This window comes from Labeo rohita, chromosome 6 (genome assembly GCF_022985175.1).
Source record: "Labeo rohita strain BAU-BD-2019 chromosome 6, IGBB_LRoh.1.0, whole genome shotgun sequence".
Taxonomy (NCBI): Eukaryota; Metazoa; Chordata; class Actinopteri; order Cypriniformes; family Cyprinidae; genus Labeo; species Labeo rohita.
In genome coordinates, this window is record NC_066874.1 from 3,797,783 (window position 1) to 3,825,474 (window position 27,692).

At 34.5% G+C, this 27,692-nt stretch overlaps 2 protein-coding genes across 4 annotated transcripts in view; both read left to right on the plus strand.

Annotated features, from left to right (window-relative positions):
- The window catches only part of nbeal1 (neurobeachin-like 1), a 75,230-nt gene extending 62,122 nt beyond the window's left edge, over positions 1-13,108 (plus strand). For both annotated transcript variants that reach the window (XM_051111803.1, XM_051111804.1), the window contains 11 exons: positions 303-400; positions 530-646; positions 738-827; positions 2,604-2,713; positions 2,822-2,994; positions 3,157-3,251; positions 4,886-5,002; positions 5,215-5,376; positions 5,456-5,604; positions 7,515-7,650; positions 10,882-13,108. In XM_051111803.1, the coding sequence (XP_050967760.1) occupies positions 303-400; positions 530-646; positions 738-827; positions 2,604-2,713; positions 2,822-2,994; positions 3,157-3,251; positions 4,886-5,002; positions 5,215-5,376; positions 5,456-5,604; positions 7,515-7,650; positions 10,882-10,983 (1,349 nt within the window). In that variant the 3' untranslated portion in view covers positions 10,984-13,108. The remainder of the gene's footprint in view (positions 1-302; positions 401-529; positions 647-737; positions 828-2,603; positions 2,714-2,821; positions 2,995-3,156; positions 3,252-4,885; positions 5,003-5,214; positions 5,377-5,455; positions 5,605-7,514; positions 7,651-10,881) is intronic.
- A 1,341-nt stretch (positions 13,109-14,449) lies between these two features.
- Positions 14,450-27,194, plus strand: rbm26 (RNA binding motif protein 26). Of its 2 annotated transcripts, none has more exons than XM_051112992.1 (23): positions 14,450-14,652; positions 14,749-14,843; positions 15,136-15,254; positions 15,443-15,579; positions 15,720-15,811; positions 16,765-17,018; positions 17,548-17,811; positions 17,906-18,145; positions 18,255-18,395; positions 19,179-19,313; positions 19,458-19,569; positions 19,742-19,901; positions 20,018-20,182; positions 21,253-21,372; positions 21,476-21,541; positions 21,751-21,870; positions 21,971-22,045; positions 23,319-23,486; positions 23,586-23,690; positions 24,235-24,438; positions 24,524-24,610; positions 24,694-24,807; positions 26,496-27,194. In XM_051112992.1, exons 2-23 carry the CDS (start codon positions 14,785-14,787, stop codon positions 26,583-26,585), a joined length of 3,027 nt encoding a protein of 1,008 aa, XP_050968949.1. In that variant the 5' UTR covers positions 14,450-14,652; positions 14,749-14,784; the 3' UTR covers positions 26,586-27,194. The 2 variants fall into 2 exon arrangements, with proteins under 2 accessions (XP_050968949.1, XP_050968950.1); XM_051112993.1 differs by having other exon boundaries at positions 15,723-15,811.
- Positions 27,195-27,692: the final 498 nt, after the last annotated feature.

Here is a 27,692-nt window from a genome sequence, read left to right on the forward strand (position 1 = left end):
TGATTTCTTCTTATCTAATAAATTTCAACTCATATCAGTAATTTTTTATGTCTACTATTTGTTAACTTGCTAAGTAGCCATGTGAAAAACAACATAATGTTGTCTCAACCAGTTGTTACCTCAAAAACAGAGCCTTTCAGTATAATATAAGTCTTCTGTTTCACATCAGGATGAGTCTTCGTCACCCTGTTGTGGTTTATTTTGAGATAATGACTGGCTGACTGCACGTTATCACTTATAGTGCAAACAGTTTTTATGTATATTTAAATGCAGCAAAATGAAACTGTCTGTGGTTGTTTTAGGGGCTGTTGATCTGGACGCCATCACAGATGAGAAGGAGAGGAAGGCTCTAGAAGGCATGATCAGTAACTTTGGACAGACACCATGCCAGTTACTAAAGGTACGGCACTATAATGCGTCTTCACACACACAGACAGTGTAATAGGAAATTCAAATGGAGATCATAAAATGGCATAAACGTGACAGAGTATTTGTTGTTTGATAAGATGGTGTGCGTTTGTGTATTTAGGAGCCCCATCCTGTGCGTCTCTCTCTGGAGGAGCTGGAGAAGAGGAGGTCTCGTGTGGACTCCTGTCCTCTCAACATATTCGAGCACCTCACTGAACTCAAATCCTTCTTCATTGAGGTAAGTTAATTAACAGTGCTTTATGTTTGTACAGATGTTGTTCTGTGGAGTGACAGATGTGGACTGATGGATGTTCATCTCTGTGTTTTAGGGCATCAGTGATAATGTGCCGTTGGTTAAAGCCGTTGTCCCTAAGAACCAATCACATTCGTTTATCTCACAGGGGAGTCCAGATACTCTGGTAAGTCTGGGCTTGATTAGTCACATTTTACAGACAGGGTAAAGACACATGTCATTAGAATAGACCCTTTTTTATTTATTTATTTATTTTTAATTAATGCTTTCTGATTGTGCACAATCAGTCTGTGTACATTGATTGATTAATATAATTACATTGTACATTGAAATTATATAAAATAATATCTGGATAAAAATAATAATAAAAAAAATACTGATAATTTTAAATGAATAAATACTTTTTTATTAGTTTATTTTTTTAGTAGTAAGCAACCATGTCATAAGTGATAATAATAGTGTCGGGGTCCTAATCATTTATGTAATGTCCCTGTCCATGTTGTAATAAATTATATAAAGATGAAATAAAAATAAAGTATTTATATAAATATATATAAAATAATTTAAAAATATTTTTTTTAAGTTCTAATCACCCTAACAGAGTTTCTCTTTTTTTGTGTCAAAATAAAATTTAAATATTAGATGAAAAACTTTGAAATTGAAGTACTAAAATTACTGAAAATTAACTGAAAAAAAAAAAAATTCTAAATAGAAACGTATATATTGTTGTTTATTTTAAAATATATTTTTAAAAACCTAATTAAAAATGACAAAATTAATACATCTGAAATTAATATAAAAACTAATTGAAAATATTAAATAAATAATGTGTAATAATATGTAATCAATTTAAAACATTCAATTGTTAAAAACAGAGTTTTTTCTCTCTCTTTCTCTCTTTTTTTTAATGTCAAAATAAAATATAAATATTAAATAAAAAGCTTTTTAAAAAAAAAATAAAAATGAGAAATGTTGCCCTGGCAAATTACTGAAATAAAATAAATCTAAGTACTACAGTTACTGTAACTGGAATAAAAAAATAATTCTAAATAGAAATATGTATATATTATTTATGTATTTATTTTTAAATATATTTTTTAAAACCTAATTAAAAATTAAAATTAGTACAACTGAAATCGATATAAAAACTTAAAATATAAAAACAAATTGAAAATATTAAATAAATAATGAGTAATAAACAAATTAATATTTTTTTTTAATAAAAATGTATTTATTGTACAAAAGTAATAATACGTTTTGATCACCCTAACAGAGTTTTTTCTCCTTTTTTTTAAATGTCAAAATAAAATATAAATATTAGATGAAAAACGTATTAAAAAAATATAAAAGTGAAATGTTGCTGTGGCAAATTATCGAAATAAAATAAATTGAAGTACTAAAATTACTGAAACGGTAATAAAACAAATAATTGTAAATAGAAATATGTATATATTATTTATATATTTATTTTAAAATATATTTTTAAAAACCTAATTGAAAGTGACAAAATTAGTACAACTGAAATTAAAATAAAAGCTGAAAAGATAATTGAAATTATTAAATAAATTATTTGTAAAAAATAAATAAAATATTTTTTGTAAAAAATGTATTTAATTTATAAGCTTAATAAGTGGTAATTGTTTTTTTTTGTTTTTTTAAATGTCACTGGTCTTATTGTGCACAATGTAATAAAATATATAAATATAAAATTATAAAGAAATAAAAAATATTTATATACATTTAAAATAAATAAAATAGTTTTGATAAAATAATTTTAATTATCACCCTAACAGTGTTTATTTTATAATAGTAGCATGGCTGTGCTTAATTCCTAAATTATAAATAAATGCATTATGAAAGCCGTTCTACATTGTCTTTAGTTTTGGTTTTGGTTGTTATGAAATCTTTGATAGTCTCATAAATGTATTTTTGTGTTATCAAGGTAACTTTGAGTCAGAACTGCTTGATGGGAACTCACGGCTGGCTGCCCTACGACAAGAACATATCCAACTACTTCACCTTCATCAAAGACCCCACTGTAGCTGGCGTAAAGTGAGTCTCTCTGATGTTTAACATCCTCACATCCTTTTTGTAGCTGCCCTGCACTTCCACAATCAACAAACACATCAACAATCACACTCTCTCTTTGTCTCTCTGTAGGACTCAGAGGTTTCTCGCAGGGCCGTTCTCTCCAGGGGTCGAAATCACAGCTCACCTGTTTGTTGTGTCTCATGATGGGAAGTTGCTCTTCAGTGGAGGCCACTGGGACAACAGCCTGAGAGTGACGTCACTCGTCAAGGGCAAAACAGTGGGGCAGCACATCCGCCACATGGGTAAAGGAAATTGCGTCTCTTGACTTTTCTCTGCTGTTTTTTTCTAATGAATAGGCACATCCATATTATACAGTATGTTCTAAGTTCAACCTTGAATTGCAGGAAACAGATTTGCTAACTTTGGAAATACGTGTGTGTGTCTATGATTTTCTGTCTCGGCAGACATCGTAACATGCCTGGCCACAGATCACTTTGGGATTCACCTGATCTCTGGCTCCAGAGACACCACCTGTATGGTGTGGCAAGTGCTACAGCAGGTATGTTCAGTTCTCTTGGAAAAAAACAACTGATTGTTTGTCTTCAAATGACTGGTTCATTCTTAAATATGAAGTATGTTTTCGTGCCACAGTCATGTATGTAATAATTCATGGCTGTTCAGAAGTTTGGGGTTGGAAAGGTAAAATGTTTTTGTTTTTGTTTACACTTTTTAAAAAGTCTCTACTGCTCACCAAGGCTGCATTTATTTGAAACGGTAAAAAGCAGTAATATTATGAAATATTATTACAATTTTAAAACGTTTTTTTTTTTTTTTTTAATATTAATATCTTTTAAAACATTTATTTGTTTATTTGAAACGTTTATTCCTGTAATACAAAGATGAATTTTCAGTTTTTAGTGTCACATGGTCCTTCATAAATCATTCTAATATGAAAATTTGCTGCTCGAGAAACACTTATTATTTTCATCAATGTTTTAAAACGTTTATTAGATTATTTAAAACTTGGGCTGGCAAATGATTCATCGTAATTAATCGCGATTAATCGGATACAAAATAAAAGTTTGAGTTTGCCTAATATATGTGTGTGTACTGTGTTTAATTATTATGTATATATAAATACAAGCACATTCGTGTATATATTTAAGAAATATTTACAAGTATATGTATTTCTTATAATTTTTATATATTTTATATTATTGTTTTATATAATTTATTATTGTTATTTTATATAAATAAAAATATTTTCTACATAAATAACTTATTTCTCTTAAATATATACATTAATTTGTGTGTATTTATATATACATAAGTACACACAGTACACACACATATATTAGGCAAACTCAAACTTTTAATTTGTATGCGATTAATTGTGATCCTGTGATGCAAAGCTGAATTTTTTATCACTGTTACTCCCGTTTTTAGTGTCACATGATCCTTCAGAAAGGATCAGAAAGGATTCTAATATGAAAATTTGCTGCTCAAGTAATATTTATTCTTTTTATCAGTTGAAAACATTGCTTCATAGCTTTGTAGAAAATGATTCATATTTTTTCAGCATTTTTCTTGACGAATTGAACAGCATTTATTTGAAATAGTAGAAATCTTTGGTAGCATAAATGTAAATTTTAGACAATTTAATGCATCTTTGCTAAGGAAAAATATATTAAAAAAAAATCTTGCTGACCCCAGACTTTTGAATGGTTGTGTGTATTTGATGACTCATTAATTAGCATTAAGAATTCAGTGTATTTTTGTTTTATTTATAAAAAAACGACCCTATACCACTAGCATTCTTTATTCTTTTTCTATTCTTTCAACTTGTTTTCTTTATATATATTTTTTTTTTTAAATATTGTATATTATATTATATTTCTTCAAAAAAAAAAAAACAACCTTGCTATTAGATTAACTGAGATTTGTTATAACATTTACATATTATATTGCATATTCTTGCTCATTTGTTGGTTTTGATTGCTTCTATTGTCCTGTATGTAAGTTGCTTTGGATAAAAATGACTAAATGTACTGTAAATATAATTTGTAATGCTCTTTTGGAAATTACTTCTTCGCTTGGGTTAAATAATATAGTGAATAAGTGTTTTTATTCTGGAATCATATGAATTTCTTCTGCATTGTTAGGAAGTCTGTTTAACTTATTCTGTTTATGTAGGGAGGTGCTCCGGTGGGTCTGTCCCATAAGCCAGTGCAGGTGTTGTACGGACACACAGATGAAGTTGTGAGTGTGTCAATCAGTACAGAGCTGGACATGGCGGTCTCCGGATCACGGGTGAGACTCACTGAAAAACACTGTCTCCTCCTCACTCCTGTTCAGTATTCAGCAACTTGACTGGCATTGTGCCTCATTTCTAATGCAGAAGGCTTAGCCAATCATAAAAGAGCTAATTTACATATTGAATTCCTAAGGTGGTTGAACTGTGTGGATGTCATGGAGGAAAAAAGTGATGCAGGGCAAAAATATAATTTGTGTGTGTGTCACAGGATGGGACAGTGATCATTCACACTGTTCGGAGGGGTCAGTATATGCGCTGTCTGCGGCCGCCATGTGAGAGCTCTCTCCCCATGTCCATCATGCACCTGGCTGTGTCGTGGGAGGGACATCTAGTGGTGCACACCTGCGTCGAGAGCAAAGCCACACTGAAGGTATCAAACACACCCAGTTTCCCTTCTCCGCACACATTTCTGTGCCCATGTAAACTGATCCCCCTTTTGTGTATTTTAGGATAAGAATGCCCTGCACCTGTACTCTGTGAATGGGAAGCACCTGTGCAGCGCTCCTCTGAAGGAGCAGGTGACAGACATGTGTGTTTCAGGAGAACATGTCGTCATCGGCAGCGAGCAGGGGTTCCTGTCTGTCAGAGATCTGTACAGGTAATGTATTTTTTTAATTACAAAATAGTTAGTTATGAAAAATAACACGATTTAAAATATTGTAACGCAGTTAGCGCACTGACCCCGCCCCCAGACCTGTACATTTCATACAGTTGACAAATATGATGCAGGGCAACAACTCAGTTAATACAATTATTCCCTAAAATTCAAGATATTTGTGCAAAAAAATGCCCCTGTATGTGTTTTGTCTCATATTTATATATATTGCACGATATCACACGGGCAGCAAGAGCAATATGAAACAAGTGCGGATTTTGTTCTGATCTCTCACAAGCTTAAATGTGATATTTTTTTTGCAACGGTTCAGTAAATAAGAAGTTGATATAGTGTTATATTTTAAACACAGTAATATGTTTTTGCTCACGGAACGTATGACCTCTGAAACCGTAGCAGAATTGTCGCACGTCTCCGAGCAACACATCGGTGTTTAGTTTCTGAATGAATCCACGTTTTGAACGAATCGTGTGAATCAATGATTCAAAGGCCCATTCATAAACAGAGCCATTTACTTCATTCCTGAATGAATCATTTGTTTAAACAAATCAAATCGAATGACTGAATGACTCATTATGTCATTCACAAGATAAAGACATTTACTGCCACCTGCTGGTAGATTTAGTTTCGTATTTAGAGTATTATTCCATAAATAAATAAGTAATAATAAAAAAATAATAATGATAAAAATAGGGATAGTTCACTCAAAAAAAATAATTCTGTCATCATTTACTCACCCTCATGTCGTTTCAAACCTTTAATTTGTGGAACATAAAAGAAGGTATTTTGAAGACTGTTGGAAACAAAGCTGCTTTGGTTACTGCTGGCTTACATTGTATGAACAAAAAATACTGAGATGTTTCTCAAATTATCTTGTTTTATGTTCCATAGTTTACGTGAGGCCGTTGCAGCCTAAATGTTTGTGTAATACATTTTATACTGAATCAAATATATTATTTATTTCTAAAGCTACTATTTGTAATGTCTACTTTCTGCTTTCTCATTTAACACAATAATAGCTTTAAATAATCTTTTATGGGCATTTTCAAAGCCAAACTTAGCTTGAGATTAATTAGATTAATCAATCGAAACATAATTAATTAGATTAAAAATTTTAATCGACTGACAGCCCTAGTTTAAATATAATTAGACCGTTATTTACTGTGCTTCATGGGATTTGGTGGATGCTAAAAAGTTTGGAAACATTGTGATTTTAAATGAACATTGTGAACATTGTGTTTTTAAAGAAATCTCTAATACTCACCAAAGCTGCATTTATGTGTACAAAAATACAATTTAAATAATTGTTTTGTATTGTAAAATAAATAAAAAATGTAATTTATTCCTGTGAAGCAAAGCTGAATTTTCACTATAATTACTGTAGTCTTCAGCGTCACATGATCCTTCAGAAATCATTCTAAAATGCTGATTTGCACAATTTGTTTGTCGTGATTCTCTGATAGGTGGAGATTTCTTTACAGAATCAGAATCTCACGAAAAAATGATTATTTTAATAAATAGGTTGAAATAACAAACCTTGCAGCTCACAGTAGGTCTGTCTTTAATGGTTTAAGTTATCGTTAAAAATCAATTCCCCCATATGGAAAATTAACGAGACTGTTGCACTCTATTAAGGGTATAGTTTACCCAAAAATGGAAACTGTCATCATTTACTCTCCATCAAACCTGTATGACTTTCTTTTGTCTGCTGAACACAAAAGAAGATATTTTGAAGTATGTTGGTAATCAAAACATAAAAATGGAAGTCAGTGGGGCCATGAAACTGTTTGGTTACCAACATTCTTCAGAATATCTTCTTGGGTCGGATTGTAAGAAAGAATGTCTGTTTCTTAAACTTGATCCTAATAAACCTTCTCTCCTGTTTACCATGGCAGTTTGGCTCTGTGCGTTTCGCCGATGGCCATGCGGGTGCCCATCCGCTGCGTGTCTGTGACCAAGGAGCAATCTCACGTGCTGGTGGGACTCGACGACGGCAAGCTGATCGTGGTGGGCGTCGGGAAACCCGCGGAGGTAAAAAACTCCTTCAGGAACTACATCACCCAGAGGATGGAGGGCTCGCCTCTCATGAACACGCTGCGTGTGCGATCGCCCGCACGCCTGCTGCATCTCAGAGACCAGAACACTTTCAGCCCTGACACCATCTGAGGGAAATATAGAAAAGTCAAGTTGAGATGCATAAAGTTCTCACATTTACCTAAGCTATCTAAATGGGGATTTAGATTAATTCCAACCCCAAAAATCATAACTCTTCCTCTAAAAGAATAGATTTTAAAAATAGTAAATATTTATTTATTAATCATTTATTTTTTGAAGACATGCCCAAAGTAGTATTGTCAGATTTAGCTAACTTCTGAGGACATTTTTCAACAAATTTGTCCCCAAACTATCAATCAATCCATTAATACACCGTAATAACATAATGCATTGAAACTGTTGCCAAGGATTTTTATCTTGAGCATTTGTGTAATCAGTGGTGATTGTGTGAGGTGTAAATGTTTTTTAATAGGTTTGCTGTTGGTTTCAGATTTCTCTTAGCAGTTGGAGTTGTAGCCAAACAAACCACCCCCTCATGATACAACTAACATAGCTAGTAATATAATACTATGTAACGATAGTAATCATAAATCTCATAAGTGTCACACTCATTCTAGAATAACTGTAAAACTGTGAAATCATTAGAGGATGGTTTTGATGTTTTTAATTTTCTTTACTGAAGAATATTTGTTTTCAATGTGACTGAATGCACAGGTATTCATGCCAAACTCTGAAGCTATTTTTTAATGTATTCCAAACAATGCAAAGCGTTCTCAAGGATTTTCTCCTAAATATCACTAGCATGAATGGCAGCATTTGAGTATCTACATTAGATGAATTATTATGGAAAATACAGCTTGAAACATACTCTACACGAGTACACGCGCTTCTAGCTACGCAAGCTCAGTTGAGGTAACTAATGCTGGATTATTATTGGTATTAACATTATATTGACATTTCATTCTTAAAATAGCACAGTTATTGTCAGTACTGGCATATTTCGATACATGTACACAGAGAACTTACTGCACTTTTTTCTTCAACACAGTGCCATAAGGGGTGCTATAATGGACATTAGCATGAACTGTCTTGTTCTACAGTCATGTTTTTTTGGTTTCTGAGCAAATCAGAGTTATTCCCACTTGACATATAGCTATTAGCTTGAATTACCACACATCGATTGATGTAAACTCTATCGCCTCTTTGAGTTCTGAGATTAGCTAAGGTGATCTTAGTCTCTGCCTCAGACATAAAAATGGAAACACTGACTGAATTTGCCGGTTTCAATCTGTTGCACATTTGTGCGATGGGACTACATGCTTACAGTGTATTTGCCAAGCATCTGTGTTTTGCGTACTTCTGTAGAGTATGTTTCTGGCCTAAGACTTAAAGGGTTTGTATGCACACATAGTCAGTACATACAATGACACAGCCCTGCATCTTGAAAATAAATTAAAAAATCAGCTAATTTGCAAAAAAGGTATAATATATTTTTTTTTAATTAAATAATATCAATAACTTTCCATCATGTACAGTTTTTTTTCCAAGTATTTTTCAAATTATATTTTTATCAGCTTTAATTAACTTACCAAAATAACACTTAACACAGTCAAGTGTCAAGTTTAATGTTTTTAGGTTTAATGACAAAACAAATATTCAGAATGTATTATTTCACTTACAATCTGGAAAGATTAAATGTCCATTAAATGTCAAAGAACTTTACAAAATTAGCTTTCCTGTCACTGTTCGGGTGTAGTAAAACTATGGAAGCCTGTTTCCGCCACTGAATAAAAAAGGTATTTGCGACTTTTTATCATGCAATTGCAAGTTTACATCTCGCAATTCTGGTGTTTTTTTTTCTCAGAAATGCATGATACTAACTCGCAATTCTGGCTTTTTCTCTCAATTGTGAGATACAAACTCAAAATTGCGAGTTATGAAGTCAGAATTATGAGATATAAAGAATAGAATTGTGTGTTATAGACTTGTAATTGTGAGTTAAGTCAGAATTGAGGGATATGAACTTGCAATTCTGAGAATATTTCAGTCTTTTTTCTTCCTCCCTCAACTTTATATCTTGCAATTGTTAGTTTATATCTCACAATTCTGAGGAAAAAAAGTCAGAATTGCTAGGTATAAACTCGCAATTGCGACTTCTGAGAAAAAAAGTAAGAATTGTCACAATTCTGACTTTATGACTTGCATTTTTGAGTTTATATCACACAATTCTGACTTTAGAACTCGGAAATATGAAAACTGACTGAGAACTGAACAAATAGTTGTAACCTGGCTCAAGTAAGAGGTCAAGTAAGATTTGTGTCTTTTTAAGGAGTAATACAACACTTCTACAGACAACTTACAAATGGTTGTCAAAAGCAAAAATGCTACAAAATGCACATTATACACTGCCCTCTAAAAGTTTGGAAAGGCCCTAGAAAAGTGGGGTTTGGGACGATATTGGCATGAATCCTTTTTAATTTGTCATTTTGCACTGATATGGGACAACACAAACTACGAAAACATTTTATTACATGAACAATTTATACATAGAAAAAACGTAGATTTTTCGATTCATCAAAATATCCAGCATTAGCAGCTATTACAGCTCTGCATAATCTGCCTAAATTCATTGTATTCTAAACTTAATTGGTAATCAATTGTTGAAGCTATTAAGGTGTGCTGAACCAAAAATCTTTTAAAAATCTGGGCCAAGTTTAAACCAGTAACCAGGCATCACAGCTGGCAAAGGGGCATGTCTGACTTTGACATGTATATATTGCCATTATTATGTAATCAAAATGAAGTTTACTTTAATGTATTTGCACCAAAAAATTAAGGATTTATGCTGATATTGTCCAAAACCACACTTTGCCAGGGGTGTTTCCAAACTTTTGGAGGGCAGTGTATTTTTTAAAACAGGCACTATTTTTGGAATCAGCAGCCCAAAATGATTAAGAAATGAGTATTGGATTTCACTCAGCAAACATGATGCAGGGCGGTGTTATCATTTCCTTATCTCATCTTCTTTTTTGAGTTACCTCACTTGAAATGCACATTTTGATTTTGCACTAATCTCAGAAAGAATCCAGCACAGATGATCTCACATGCACTCATCAATCATCTTTTTTTCCCCCCACTGTTCACCTCCTCTTTACTTTTATCCTTCACTTCCCTCTCCTCTCCTTTCCTCTCCTCTCCGTTCCTCAGATGCGTTCTGGCCAGATTACGAGGAAACTCTGGGGCTCCAGTAAGCGTCTCACTCAGATCTCGTCTGGAGAAACAGAGTATCACACCCAAGAGCAGCCCTGACCCCGCCCCCCAAATCACAGTCCTCCTGCCTGATTGGCCCACTGCCCTGTCAATCACCCAAATCCATTGTTTCAGTTTGGAGGACGCCTCTCTCCTCTTGCTGAAACAATATGAAGGACTTTTTAGCACCTGTATGCAAATCTGTGTGTGTGTTGAGCCAAACGGATACGTGTTCCCTCGTGTTGGTGTAGATGTGTGGTTGGAGTGGTGCAGGCACCATCTAACTACATGTGTCTGAATTTTGTGAAAACCCTAATGTTGACCCACCTGACCCTGCCCTCTCTGTCGTTTTCCATCATTAACAGTTATCATTCATCATCATCATCAGCATCATTACAACATGTTTTGTCATGTCTACGTTCACATATGCATCAGGTTTGTGTGTTCTTGCAGTACGTGTCCAGTTATTCATCTGTTTCTTTAGTGGCCTTGTCATATTTAACGACTTTCATACGTGATGTTTTATTAGTGGACACAGGCATTATTTATTTGCACAGTCTTGCTCTTGCACAGACCTCGAAAGTGGATGATAATTTACACCATTGTAATTCACAGTACGTATAACGTATTCTGTTTTAACAGACCAACACATTTTATAGCAAAACTGACATGTGGGGTGCAAACGCTGATTTTTATTGTGCGTAACTGTTGAATGTTGTCATTCATTACTTGAATTGTGATGTAGTTATTTTAATGAAGAATGCAAGATTTTGTCGATGTACATGCAAACAGTTTTGTAGCCATTCTGCAGATCCGGAGGTTTTTGTTGGATAAACACTACAAATACGAATGGGGAGAAGTTTCGAAGGGCTTTGTGAGACACGACAGTAAGCAATACAGTTTAATGGACGCTTATTGAAGCATTCCACTGACCAGTCGATGCTCCGCAGTCTTCCTAGTATCTAAACCGAGCACTACATAGAGGTGGTACTTGTGTACCGCGGGACAGCTAGAACCAATGCAGCATAATTTGATAGTCAGGTGAGACGCTGTTTCCCCTCCTCTCTGATATTTCTAAGCCATGCAGTCTTCGTTTACTATGCAGGTAAACTTCCAGGCCTTCTAGAGAATTCTGAATTTTTGCTCATCCATATGCAGTTTTTATTTCTTCACCGTAGGCTGGAGATGTACATGTTTCCCTTACAAGAATGTGCCATAGTAATCATAGTTTCCAGCAAAAATCAAACTGCTACACTTGCATAGTGATAATAACAGGCATTTTTGGTGGAAGCTGTAATTACCATGGTGTTTTTTTGTTAGGGTTTAGTTCTTGTTTCCGTACGCTAATGTCTTTCTGAGTGACATCATTCATTCCTTAACTAAGGACGGTTGTTTTGAGACTTATAAGTGATCAGTAATATGAAGATGTTAATGAAGATACTAATACCAAAATGCAATGTCTTTATCAGGATGTTCATTTTGTTTTGTGTGTTTTTTTTTCTTCCATATATGTGCTTTAGTTTGCAATGGTGCTGAAGTTTAGATCTAAAGTCTGAATCGGGATGAGTTATGTTTTATTTCCTATCACAAAGTGCTCCCTGCGTCTGCTGGTTGCTTTGAAAATGTTATACCAATAGTTCTAAATTAATGCTTTGATTTCTTTAAGTTTGTTAATTTTTTTTAGCCTCTAAATGCCATTTTTTTTTTAAAAAATAGGAGATTCCAGAGGTGGCTGTTTTTATTCACGTATCTGTTTGTATGTATATGTGTTTTTCTTCCTTTAATTAAATGAATGGAGTGCCTTTTTATTCTGTCGTCATGCAAGTTAGACTCCATGATCTTGACTCTACAGCATGACCTTTCGTGACCCCTGTGGACAGCCACGATTTCTGCGGGAACCAGACAAACTTCAGCAGTGACTCCTCCGTCATATCAGACCTGTGACTTACTGAGCTGCTTTTATTTTAGCCGTCACTAATGGATGTGTGTGTATATCTGTGCTTATTTATGAATCCAGTATGAAAATGTACAGCATGAATTTTATTTCTGTTTATGAATTGTATTTTTTTGCACTTTCCAGGTACAACAAATTGTAAGAGATTGTTTTAAATGTCTCCTTGATCTGTACAGAGAAACTGCTTTGTTATACGTGAAGATTTATCATTAAAGCTCTGTTGAAAAGTCAGTGCATTTCTTTAAGCTGTTTGTTTTTTTGTTTTTTTACTAAATGATAATGTATGTATTAACATTACAGCTTTAATATATGTGACCCTGGACCACAAAACCAGTCATAAGTTGCACAGGTATATATTTTTATTTGTGTATATATATATATATATACATGCATTTTTTTTATGCCAAAAATCATTAGGATATTAAGTAAAGATCATGTTCCATGAAGATATTTTGTAAATGTCCTACCGTAAATATATCAAAACTTAGTTTTTGATTAGTAATATACATTGCTAAGAACTTCATTTGGACAATTTTAAAGGCAATTTTCTTACTATTTTGATTTTTTTGCACCCTCAGATTCCATATATTCAAATAGTTGCATGTTAGCCAAATATTATCCTATCCTAACAAACCATACATCAATGAAAGGCGTATTTATTTAGCTTTCACATTATGTGTAAATCTCAATTTAAAGAAACAGACCCTTATGACTGGTTTTGTGGTCCAGGGTCACATATGTAATTTTATTTAGGAGCCACAGTGTATGCTTCTGTATGCATCATTACATTTTAATTTAAAAAAACAAAAAACAAAAACACAAATATATTTTAGTGTGAAACATAACCAATACAACCATATCTGATATGTAAATCCATTATATATATATATTACAAACAACAGTAAAAAATAACATAACAATAGTGTATATGTTGCAAAATAAAATACCTGATTACATTATTAAAAGAGATTATAAGGTTTCTTTATTTTCTTTTTTTTTGTGAATGCAGGTTCTTGCAATATATAATTCCAAGCCAATGTAATAAACAAATATATTCGAGTAAATAACACAAAGTTGTAATATTTTAAAATAAAAGATATTTTCATATGTGACCCTGTACCATAAAACCATCTTTTGCCAAAAATCATTAGGATATTAATATAAGATCATGTTCCATGAAGATATTTTGTAAATTTCCTACATATAAAACATACAACATATCAAAACTTAATTTTGATTAGTAATATGCATTGTTAAGAACTTCATTTGGACAACTTTAAAGGCCATTTTCTCAATATTTTGATTTTTGCACCCTCAGATTCCAGATTTTCAAATAGTTTTAAACAGCACTGTCTTGTCCTAACCATACATCAACGGGAAGCTTATTTATTCAGCTTTCACATGATGCATAAATCTCAATTTCAAAAAATTGACCCTTATGACTGGTTTTGTGGTCCAGGGTCACATACAGAATTTGTTTTGTAAAGTGTAATGATGCTGCTTTCACACTACAGCGGCCCCTTTAAGAAACCCTCTGGAAGTGACCGTGTGCGGCGACGGGCTCTCGCGAGATTTGCCCACGAGAGTAAACAGTCGCCATTTCTGGAAAGTAAGAAAGAGCTGAAAGTGTGGCGGACAGTTCGCTCACATCCACACAGAAACCAACCCTGATAACTCCTCATTTAAAGACCGCATCTAAGCTTCCCGTTTACCGGTTGTCTTCTCTGGCTGGTGTACAAGTAGATGTGATATTGCAGTTGGAGTTTATGAGGGCGGTGAGTGAGTGAGGGAATGCTTGAGGCCTGACAGTACAAACACTAACATCCTGACCACACTATAAACTCACTGTTGTTGGTAACTTACTCTCACAGGGGCATAACTGCAGATAAACAGCCCTCCTCTGAAAAATGATCATTGAAAACATCGATGCCTTGAAGACATGGCTCTCGAAGACTCTTGAACCAATGTAAGTGATGCTGCTGCTGCTGCTCTGTGCATTAAAATGATGCTAGCAGCATGATTCAGATCTTCCTGGATGTTACTGGCTTTAGCTTTTTATTAGACTTTGTTATTAACAAATGCATTGACTCTTTTAGTATGTTGTTCTTAAATTGTATTAAATATAATGCTTGCACGTGATTATCCTAGTAATCACATGTTACCAGAAGTTGTAAAGATTGTCATATGAGCGTCAGACAGATGTTTATGTGTGGCTGAAGATCATTTGGGTATAATCTAAATGTGTACGTGTCCCACAGATGTGATGCTGACCCTTCTGCTCTTGCAAAATATGTGGTTGCCTTGGTGAAGAAAGATAAATCCGAGAAGGAGTTGAAAGCACTATGCATTGACCAGTTGGATGTATTTCTTCAGAAAGGTATAATTCAGATGTATCAGTGATCTGTCAAGGTGGTTGTTGTTTTTTTTCACTTTTGACATGATTTGTTTGACAGCTGCTTTAATTCCATGTCACTTCAAATACAGTCAGTGTATATATGCTTACATTGCTGCTCCGTCAGATCTGAATCTCTGAAACTGTTAACGTATGTTTGCTTTTGCTTTCAGAGACACAGACATTTGTGGACAAACTTTTTGAAGCTGTGAACGCAAAGAGTTACCTACCTCAACCAGAGCAGCCGACTTCCACAAGCAGAACTGAAACTCACCAGCGTACAGAGAAAGATGAAACAAAGAGAGAGGAGGTAGAATTAAACAATCACACAAGATCAACATTTTGAATAATCTTACACTACCGTTTACAAATTTGGGGTTAATATTAATAAAGAATTTAATAGTCTTATTGAGCAAGTGCACATTCATTTGTCTTGTTGTTTTGCCTTAGCAGCCCAGCCGAGACGAGGATCGAGAAAAGAAATTCACCAGGAGAATAAACCACAGTCCTCCGTCTAGCTCCAGATACAGCCGAGACAGCAGGTGAGATTAACATTTAAATATAAGATTTTTTTTAAGCTTTCCCAAAATGGCACATACATACACCTCCAGTCAAAAGTTTTTGAACGGTAAGATTTTTAATGTTTTTTAAAGAAGTCTCTTCTGCTCACCAAACCTGCATTTATTTGATCCAAAGTACAGCAAAAACAGTAAAATTTATTGAAATATTTTTACTATTTAAAAAAAAACTTTTCTATTTGAATATATTTTTAAATGTAATTTATTTCTGTGATCAAAGCTACATTTTCGGCATCATTACTTCATTATATTCACTGACACATGATCCTACAGAAATCATTTTAATTTGATTAATTTGCTGTTTGAGAAACAGTTTTATTATTATTATTATCATCATCATCAATGCAGAAACAGAGTAAATTTTTTTAGGATTCTTTGCTGCTAATCCAAAGATCAGCATTTGTCTGAAATAAAAAGCTTTTTATCTTTCAAAAGCTTAGTTAGCAAGGATGCTTTAAATTGATCAAAAGTGATGATAAAGACATTTATGATGTTACAGAACACTTCTATTTCAGATAAATGCTGTTTTTTTTAACTTTCTATTCATCATCAGCTGTTTTCAACATAATAATAATACTAAAATAAAATTTTGAGCAGCAAGTCAAAATATTAGAATGATCTCTGAAGGTGACTGGAGTAAAGATGCTAAAGATTCTGCTTTGAAACCACAGGAATAAATTACATTTTCTTAAATATATTCAAATACAAAACAGCTGTTTTAAATCGTAAAATATTTCAAAATGTTACTGTTTTTGCTGTACTTTAAATGGTAAGCAGAAGAGATTTCTTTAAAAAAACATTTTCTTTTTTAATCTTACAGTTCAAAAACTTTTGACTGGTAGTGTACATAAACACGTCTCTTAAGCACCCTTGTTAACTATCCTCATGCTTTCTCTTCTATTTAAATGAAATTACAGGAGGGTGGACGACCGCAAGAAAGATGACCGCTCCAGGAAGCGAGAGTATGAGCGTAACCCACCCAGAAGAGACTCGTACAGAGAACGTTATAACCGCAGAAGAGAACGTAGTCGCAGTTACAGTCGCAGTCGTAGTCGCAGCTGGAGTAAAGACCGTAATCGTGACCGGGACAGAGAGAGAGATCGGGATAGAGAACGGGACCGCAGCCGATCACGATCTCGCACACGGAGTCGAACTAGAAGCAGAAGTAGAGGTGAGAGGTCACTTTACGTTTATTCTCAAACAGATTTAGGTAAGTGGTTATGTTGTGTGACTCTGATATTAATAGAGATTATTAACACAGAATATTTTAACACAGAATATTTTTACCTCAAAATAATTAAAAACAAACAAACTTTTAGTTTCTACATATTTAGGTAAAAAAAATTAAGTGTGATTTATTACTGTAATGACGAAGCTGAAATGTAATCTTCAGTGTCATATGATTCTTCAGAAATCATTCTGATATGCTGATTTCTTATTGATTTCTAAAAATTTCTTTTAATTATTGTAAACCGCTTAGTTTTTTTATTTGATACTTTTCCAGGATTCTTTAATGAATGGAAAGTTCAAAAGACCAGTAGTCTGAAACAGAAATCTTTTGTAACATTATAAATATATTTACTGTCACTGCATCCTTGTTAAATGAAAGTAGTATTCATATTTAACAAAACACTGACCCATGTAGTATACTTAAAAACTTCGACATGCTTCTGAGCACATTTCTTTTTTTTTTCTTCTAGAGCGAGATTCTGGAAAGCCAAAATATGAGCACGGTCGTCCAGAACGTCAGGAGGGTGCGACCACCGATGGGTACACCGCTCCGCCTCTCACACCCGGGAACTCCTCTGCTCATTTCCCTGTACCCACCCTCAGTAGCACCATCACTGTCATCGCCCCCACCCACCATGGGAACAACACCACTGAGAGCTGGTCAGAATTCCCACAGGACCACACGCCCTTCGGCAGAGGCGGCCCACCGAGAAAACGCTGTCGTGACTATGATGGTACGGAATTTTGAACTCTCTAATCAGTGAACCACATTCATTACAGACTAACCATCTTTATCCCAGTAACATCCTGATTTGGTTGTCTCTACAGAGAAAGGCTTCTGTATGCGAGGAGACATGTGCCCTTTCGATCACGGAAGTGATCCAGTTGTGGTGGAGGACGTTAATCTTCCCAGCATACTTCCTTTCCAGCCACCGCCTCTTCCTGGAGTGGACGGCCCACCTCCTCCAGGTCTGCCGCCCCCTCACTCACTCCTGACTCCACCAGTGAACCTCAGACCACCTGTACCCCCACCAGGCACTATGCCACCCAGCCTACCACCTGTAGCAGGTATAATTTTTTTTTTTTTCCCCAGGTCTAGACTTTTCATTTTAATGTTTAATATTGAGTTGTTGTTTTTTTAACTAAAAAAAACATGTTCTGTTTTTCTAACTTTCAGGTCCTCCTCCTCCTCTTCCTGCTCTGCAGCCCTCTGGTATGGACGCTCCACCAAACTCCATCACTAGCTCTGTGCCCACAATAGTGACGTCAGGTGTTCGGCCTCCGATCACCCAGCCTCCACCACCCCTGTTTACTTCAGGTGAGTGCTTATGAATGCATCATGTCTAATACAGTAACACAATGATGACTCAGATGGACTGTCATATCCTCAACGTGGACATACGCTGACTCATATGAGGATTTATGTAAATTATGACTAGTTTTGGTGCAAGAAATTTTGATTAACACTATACAAGTGAATAGGGAAAAACAAAGCATTAAAATAATATGGAAAATGTCAGATAACAATGTACAATCAGCCAGCAATAATTGCAAAAATAATTTCTGGTGATTAGGACTTATATGACCCTTAAGTTAAAGGGTTTATTTTGCAGTAATGACCTGATGGCTATGTTATGTCAATTATTACACAACTAAACCCTAACGTTCAAAGGTTTGGGATCAATACGATTTTTTTTAATGATTTTGAAAAGTCTCTTATGCTCTCCAAGGCTAATTTTATTTGATCAAAAATACAGTAATACAATAATATTATTACAATTTAAAACAACTGTTTTCTATTTGGATATATTTTAAAATGTAATTTATTCCTGTGATGACAAAGCAAAATATTTAGCATCTTCAGTGTCACATGATCCTTCAGAAATCTTTCTAATATGCTGATTTTCTACTCAAGAAAAATGTCCAATTGTTAAAAACAGTTGTGCTGCTTCATTTTTTATTTATTTTTTTGTTAAAACCATGATGCGTTTTATTTTTCAGTTCTCTTTGATGAACAGAGTTCAAAAGAATGCTACTAATTATTATTATTATTATTATTATTGTATTATTATGGAATTACAACTGTTTTTATAATGTATAGATTCGTTTGAGCCTGAGGTGTATAATCCTGAAGCCCCCAGCATGACCTCGCGGCCCATGTACAGACACAGAGTCAACGCACAGCGGCCCAATCTGATTGGTCTGACCATGGGAGAAGTGGATCTGCCTCCTAGAGGTAACTGTGAGCTCTGGCCTTCCTGCTGAAACAGCTGTTCATGAATACAATGAACCTCTTGTTTATTTTTCTTCCTGAGGAATTTAAATACAGCCTAACAGATTTTCTCATCCTATAATGTTTTTGTGTGTTTAATTCTTTCAGAGAAAATGTCAAACAGCAACAGCGCTCGAATAGTTTTAGAATCAGACTCTAGGAAGAGAGGAGCAGGACTGCATGATGGGCCGATTCCTGCAAAGAAACCCTGGTTTGACAAGTAAGACAAAGTCATTAAATTATATGATTAAAAACATTTTTAAGTTAAAAACAAACAAACAAAAAAAGTAGGTGCAGTGTGCATTTGTTTTATCTCATTCTGTTTCATTAATTATATTTGACCTCAATGTGCATGTGTTGTTGTTGTTGTTTTTTTTTTTTCCATTCTACAGACCAAACTTCAACAAACCCAACCACCATGGCTTTCACAGGAAAGTGCCCTACTCTTCAGCAAACACCAAACTGGCTATTCGTCAGATTCCTCCTGAACTCAACAACATCAGCAAACTAAATGAGCACTTCAGCAAGTTTGGCACCATTGTTAACCTCCAGGTAGAACAACTCGAATAATCCTGTAATGGTTAAAAGTCAACACTTGTGATATGTGATAAGTAAATATTAGTAAATAATCATGATTGTAAAGATCTTACACATTTCCTCTGTTCCAGGTGGCATATAATAATGACCCAGAGGGGGCACTGATCCAGTTTGCCTCCCCTGAAGAAGCCAAACGGGCCATGCAGAGTACAGAGGCAGTACTCAACAACCGCTTCATCAAAGTAAACTGGCACAGAGAGGACGGAGTGGAGCACACACACCCCACGCCGCATCAGGTATCAAATCATCCAATAGACATGCTATGATTTGAAGTAAACAGGTGGAATGAAACTATTACAACTATTAGTGGTCAGGCAGTTTTTTTTATTTGTGGCCGATGGCACAAAAAATGAATATTTAATTAAATTGTGATTAAATATATATTTTATTGTATATATTTAATATATAAATTTATATTATTATATCACAATTTAGTTTAAAGATGGTAAATTAATGGTAAATAATAAAATGCATCACAATTTTTATAAACTTGTAAAGTTTATATTTATCACTACTTAAATGGTACATAACACATCACAGTTATGTTTATTGATTTAAATATGGTAATTGAGGTTTTTTTTATAAACGTATAAAAAATTTTGTATTAACACTTCAATTTCAAGATAACACATGAATAAAAAATATGAATAAATAAATAAATAAATAAATATATATATATATATATATATATATATATATATATAATTTTTTTTTTTTTTTTTTTTGTGGTAATAAAAATGGACCTAGGTGGATAGCATTTATATGCATAGGTTTATATATGATTTACTTTACAAATCTGATGAAATGGCTCACATTACGTTCCCAGATGAACGTTATAGTAAACCCAAACTCACAGAAATAAGCAGAGATGGAGTTTGAGATGCTCCACACATGTAAATGGTAACAGTGTGTGTAGCAGCCTACACCTACACGCATGTAAATAAAGCAAATATATTAAACCTGCATCGCATGTATTTATTGAATAAATTGTAGCATTTGTGAATTCTTAAAAGCATTATGCTTTATTATAGTGGGTCTAATGTGTGGAATGCGCCATCTCCGGTATTTTGCTGATTAGTCGACATGGGCAAAATGCAATCGAGGATTTTTTTTTAAAAATTGAATACTCAAATGAAATCGAGGAATCATTGCAGCCTTGACTGAGTGTATATATTTTATAATTTATTGTGCATGATCTGACTGCTGAGTGTTTTAGACAGACATCATGATCAGTGCATAAACGTGTATATATTAGATGGCTCCAGCTTTAAAATCTGACAGTAGGAGGCATGTTTGTTGTTTATAGAGCATACAGACTGCCCAGGAGCCTGTGGTGACCACACTGAAACAGTCGGTGAAAGACCGGCTCGGACCTCTACCCACAGCCCACCCTGAACCCTCACGCGACCTCGGCGCCACTCCGCAGGTGAATGTGTGACTCAGTCTGTTCTAATTGTGTGAATTTGTATTTGTGCTTTGACTTTGTCGTCTCAGATCTCAGCATGTCTCTGGATTTCTGTTTTCTACAGAATACAACCAAGGGTTCAGTGAAGGAGCGTCTGGGCCTCGCTAAACCAGCTGGCCTTGGAGGAAAGGTTTGTTTTCATACTTTTGCATAGCCAGGCCTTGTTCTGTTATCAGAAAGTGTGGTCCACGCTGCAGCTTATAAACCTCCCACTTTGACTTTTAGGCGCTAATTGCAAGTTTGTGTAGAATATGAATCCAATAATGCAATCTTAACCACTGGCTTCTTTTGAGACCCTACTACATTTATTTGTATGTAAAGTCTTTAATTTCTTTACAGGTCTTTTCCACATCTACTGGCCTCACTAAGACTGTTTATAACCCAGCTGCACTGAAAGCTGGCCAGAAGGGAGCACCATTTGGGACAACCAGCACAGAAGATGCCCTGAAAAGGAAACAGGTATGTGTTAATGTGCTGAAAAAAGCAACCTGAAATAGCACATTTTATGCTTGTGTTAGTGTTTAACAACTGTTAATGTGGTCCTGTCATTCTCCACCAGGAGGCGCTGAAACTTCAGCAAGACGTTAGGAAAAAGAAACAGGAGATTTTGGAGAAGCACATTCAGACGCAGAAGGTGCGTAATTAATTAAGTTGTTGTTTTTTGTTGTTCATGTGTGACCCTGGACCACAAAACCAGTCGTAAGGGTCAATTTTTGAAATTGAGATTTACACATCTGAAAGCTGAATGAATAAACTTTCCACTGATGTGTGGTTTGTTAGGATAGGACAATATTTGGCAGAGATACCGCTATTGGAATATCTGGTATCTGAAGGTGCAAAAAAAACTAAATATTGAGAAAATCACCTTTAAAGTTGTCCAAATGAAGTTCTTAGCAATGCATATTTCTAAATAAAATTTAATTTTTTATATATTTACAGTAGGAAATTTACAAAATATCTTCTTGGAGCATGATCTTTTCTTAATATCCTAATGATTTTTGGCATAAAAGAAAAATCTATAATTTTGACCCATACAATGTATTTTTGGCTATTGCTACAAATATACCTGTGCTACTTAAGACTGGTTTTGTGGTCTAGGGTCACATATGTTATGTTAATTAGAAAAATGCTTATTTTTCTAGGTCACTATCAGTTAAACAGCTGTATTTTAATGAGATAAAGTTAAAAAGGACACTGCCTTTTTTAAATAATTGTACTACCATTTTTTTAATAATATAGTACTTTTTAATAATATAGTACTTTTATTTAGTAAAGAGAATAAATACATTTATACTGTTACAAAAGATTTCTTTTGCAAATAAATGCTGTTTTTTTTTTTTTAAAAAAAAAATTATATTCATCAAAGAATCCAGAAAAAAATGCATCACTGTTTAATTATTATTATTAATATTTTTCAACATTAATATGTTAATAAAAGTTTAAGCACCATTTCAGCATATTAAAAGGATTGTGACACTTCAGCTTTTATTTGAGTAGGAAAATATTTTTTTCTGTATATTTTGTGTTACAAAAGTTACTCAAAATTAAATTTGACTATTAATAATTCATATATTTTTATGTTTTATATGAAGCTGCGACATTGTACTAGGCTGGTGCTGACTTCATTACCTCAAAAGTAAAATGTTTGAAAATGTGCATGAACTTAAAGTCTCAAAAAATAGCTTTTTGTTCTCACAGCTTGCTAACTAGTGATGGAAACAAGTATTTGGAATGCAGTCTTGTAAGAACATGTTAGGTGATCTGCACTATTTGATAAGTTCTATTTCTGATATCAGCAGGCTTCTGTGAGGCTTTGATTCAGAGACAGTGCTGTGATTTTGCATTATTAACTTTGTACATAAACAACTGCATTATGAGATGACGGAGAATCCTATGTGTGTCTTCAGCTTCTGATATCTAAGCTGGAGAAGAACAAGTCTATGAAGGCGGAGGATAAAGCTCAGATCATGCAGACCCTCACCACTCTCACCAACAGCATCACCAAACTACAGGAGGAGATAAAAGGACTGTCCAGTGCTAATGCCCTCAGGACAACAGTCAAGAGCAAAGCTCAGGTACACACACAGTCCTGAAGCACAGAATGTTTGTGCATATGTATAACATATGTATAATGTTTTCTGCATATGTATATACTGATGCATCTCCATTTTCAGGCTCAAAAGGAGCTCCTAGACACGGAGTTGGACCTTTATAAGAAAATGCAGGCAGGAGAGGACACTGCTGAACTCAAAATCAAATACACTCAGCTGCAGTTGGAGGTATTTCACAAAGAAACAAAAAGCTCTGGATTTGAGTATTTTTTTTAAAAGTCTTATTACAAGAAAACTACACATTTTTCCAAATTTATACGTCATTCTGTGTGTGTATATATATATATATATATATATATATATATATATGCATTTGCATATAAACAAAAATAATAAAAATGATGAAAGCGCACGACAAAAATACTACAATTTGATCTAAAATTATACTGGAAAATAAATATATAAAAAAAAAACTGATACAAAATTGCTAAAAAAAAAAAAAAAAATCAACAGTTAAAAAATATTAATCTACACATAGTGACCACTTTTTTTTTTTTTTTTTTAAACAAAAGACCAAAAGGAACATTTAAAATCATATTTACTTAAATGTTCCATTTGACCAATATAAAAATATGTAAATTCATTAGAAACTAAACTTATGTTCAAATTGTGGGTTATAAACCGAAGACTCATTCTTAGTCCTTCCACTGAGTGGCACTGCAGTGCTACTTAAGCTCCATAAGCTTATATTAGATCTTTTCATTTCATTCAGGCTGCCAAAAGGGGGCTTCTGACCCCGGGACGTGGGAGGGGGGCCCACAGCAGGGGTCGGGGGGCCCTGAGGAGCCGAGGCCGAGGGATTCGCGGACGTGGGAGAGGAGTCCCAACTCACGCTGTGGTGGATCATCGACCCAGAGCTTTAGAGATCAGCGGTTTCACTGAGGCAGATCGAGTCGACCTGCTGCCACACTTCGCAGTGAGTAATTTTAAAGGGCAAATTGCGTCAAACTGTTTATGAGGTATGTCTTCGAGTCATAACCAGTTTTCCCACCAACCTCTAGCAATATGGGGAGATTGAAGATTGCCAGATGGAGGATTCTAGTCTTAGTGCCATCATCACATATAAAACCCGTGCAGAGGCAGAACAGGTACTGACGTATTTCCATAAACATCAGTAGGCACATACATGCATGCCTTTATACAAAGTCTGAACTTCAGCTGTATTCCTCAGGCGGCCATCCACGGTGTTCGGTTTAATAATCAGGAGCTGCGTTTGGCCTGGCACAAGCCCGCGGCTTCACTAAACACAGCAGACCCGGATGAGGTTGAACCTGAGGATGAGGAGGTAGGCCTTTCATTCACTGTTGATTTTAAATTAAATTGGTCTGCTTTGTTCAAGCTGTTTGTACTTCTTTTATTAGGCATGCAAGACATTTTATCTGTATGTATTAGAATTAGTTAGTTATGAAAAAATAACACGATTGAAATATTTTAACTTGCCCAGGCCCTGTCACAAAAAAACTAAATAGTTGCTGTTATCATTGTTTCTGACTGATGATATGTTTTATTTTATAAGCTTAAAATAAATTAAAAATAAGCTTATATGACATCAAAACTTTACATACTAATTAAATTGTACAATTCTCGATTCTAATTTCGATATAACATGAAACCTACTAGCGTAACAAATATAAAGTTCAAACATTGTTTGTTCAAAGATTATTTTATTATTATTATCATTATTTGATTACTAATGAAACAATGCTTTAGGGAAAAACAGCAGACTGACTGAATGAACGCAAATTCAGTCTCTGCCAGCAGGTGGTGCTTATGGAATAATGATACAGTGTTTCCCTGGTTACTGCTGTAAACAAAGCAGCACTGTGATTATCACCTCTACTTTAGATGTATTACACAGAGCCAAATGAAAAGAAAATGCCTTGTAAACATTTCTTAAAACAGTCAGTTCCCCTCAGAGATACATTCATATAAACCCCGTTTCAATATTTAGGATAATATTTCCAATATTTTGTGCATTGTGAACAGGGATCTCGTACTTGAGTATTTTTTTCTCGTTGCGTTCGTCTTCAGCGTCTCTGGCCTCTGTTAATGGATGCTTAATGAGTTCATAATATTTTCACACACATGACATTTTGAAAAATGATTGCATGCAGTTCTTGTGCAAGCCCGGAACAGAGATATGTCTGGTCGATTGGTGCATCTGTCTCCACTGTATAAATGAAATATAGAGTAATCATTATTAAAGCTACTAAGTTGCTCAAGACGGGTATTTTGACATACTTTTGTAGGCTGTCCATCAGAGATGCGGCTCTCTGTGAAACATTGAAATTTTACATGAACAAGGCTTAAAAACGTGCAAATGATAAACTTTCGTGACAGCGCAGAAGTGGCCCGATTGATGATTTTATACAATAGTTTAGTAAATAAGAAGTTAATATTGTTATATCTTAAACACTATATTATGTGTTTTTGCTCATTTTTGCAGGGAACATATTACCTTTAAAGCCATAGAAGAATTGTTGTGCATCTCCGACCAACACAGCAGTGTTTAGTTTCTGAATAAATCTGCCTTTTGAACGAATCGTGTGAATCAGTGATTCAAAGGCCCATTCTTAAAGAGAGCCATTTACTTCACTGAACTGAATGAATAAATCAGAGATTTTGACATATGAGAGATTTCTTGAGCAGCAAATCAGCATATTAGAGTGATTTCTGAAGGATCATGTGACACTAAAGACTGGAGTAATGATGCTGAAAATTTAGCTTTGATCACAGAAATAAATTACATTTTAAAATGTGTATAGATGAAAAAGTTATCTTACGTCGTAATAATATTTTTTTAATATAATACTGTTTTTGGTGAACGTATTATGTGACAATGAACTATTTTACGTGACAAAACGTAAAAATAAAAAGATAAAACTTAAACCAGCCCTGCTCACATGTAATTGAGTGAATGTACCATGGCATAATTGTGCATTCATTTGGCGTCTGTTTTCTGATTGGCTACAGTTTCCAGAGGATTCGCTCGTGGACGATTCTCTGCTGCAGGACGATGACGAAGAGGAAGACGATAACGAGTCGCGCTCGTGGCGCAGATGAAGATGAAGTCGTGTGTCCATTCCTGCTGCACTGTACCACTCGAGCGCGTCGGATCTTGAGTTCTGTGTTTTTGAAATGGTTGTTTTTAAAAATCTGAATTACATTTCATTGGCTTTTTTATTTTACTTACTTCAAAAGGCTGTGAATTTCAATTAACGAGATGTAAGATAACAAGAATGATTTTGGTTTCTCGCCATCATCGTTTTATTTTGTAGCGTGTCAAAACATTGACTAACTTTTGGCGGCTGCATTGTTTTTTTTTTTTTTTTTATTTTACGGTCAGTATGTTGACCCCAAATTTCTTTTCAACAGTTCTGAAGATGTTACAGTTTGAGACAAATATGGGAAATGTTTCAATTTTCAAAGACAGCAGTATAGCATTGTTATAAAACGCATTGTATGCTTTCCTTAGTATAATCAGCCTGATGAGGATGTAGCTTTTTTGTGTACATATTTTATGTAACAATTTTAATGGTTTGTATGAATTCTTTGCTTCTGGATTCATCTCCTGAGTTTAATTTTGAAATGTAAAAAAATAAAGAATTGAAATGGTCTAGAAAAAATATCAGCTGCAAAAAAAAAAAAAAAAAAAAAAAAAAATATTGAGAGCTCTGCTGCAAAAGCAGCATTGAAAACAAAAAAAAAATCTGAACAGCTGAATAAAGACCATTTCAACCCCCCACCCCCCAATCCTCACAAAAAGAGCAAATTTCCTAAATTCATTATGCACCACAGTACAAGCAAGTAAGTATGAAGTACAAGCAGTGTAAAATGAGGTAAGGCGTTTTAAATATTATTTTACATTCGTTTTTCTTTTCAGGTGACTAACTGTAACTGCTGTGCATTTCTGTCCTTTAGGTCACGTGTGGTGATGCAGCAGCAATAAAACGATTACAAACGAAGCTTCATTGGATCACCAAACATGTTCTGTTACAAATCGGTATGGTCTTCATTCACATTCTTTATGGCCATTTCTACTTGTTTGGACATTTTCATTGTCAGCTTATGATGAAACTGCCCAGCTCTGTTCCCACAGGACACTAAAACCTGTTTTGACAATATTTGTTGACCCTTGACGCCATCGCACCATCCTGGCAACTTGCATCG

Coding starts and splice junctions, on each gene's coding strand:
- rbm26 (XM_051112992.1), top strand. CDS start 14,785: ATGATCATTGAAAACATCGATGCCTTGAAGACATGGCTCTCGAAGACT. Junction 18,146..18,254: donor CAGCCTACCACCTGTAGCAG/GTATAATTTTTT, acceptor TCTAACTTTCAG/GTCCTCCTCCTCCTCTTCCT. Junction 23,487..23,585: donor CAGTCAAGAGCAAAGCTCAG/GTACACACACAG, acceptor CTCCATTTTCAG/GCTCAAAAGGAGCTCCTAGA.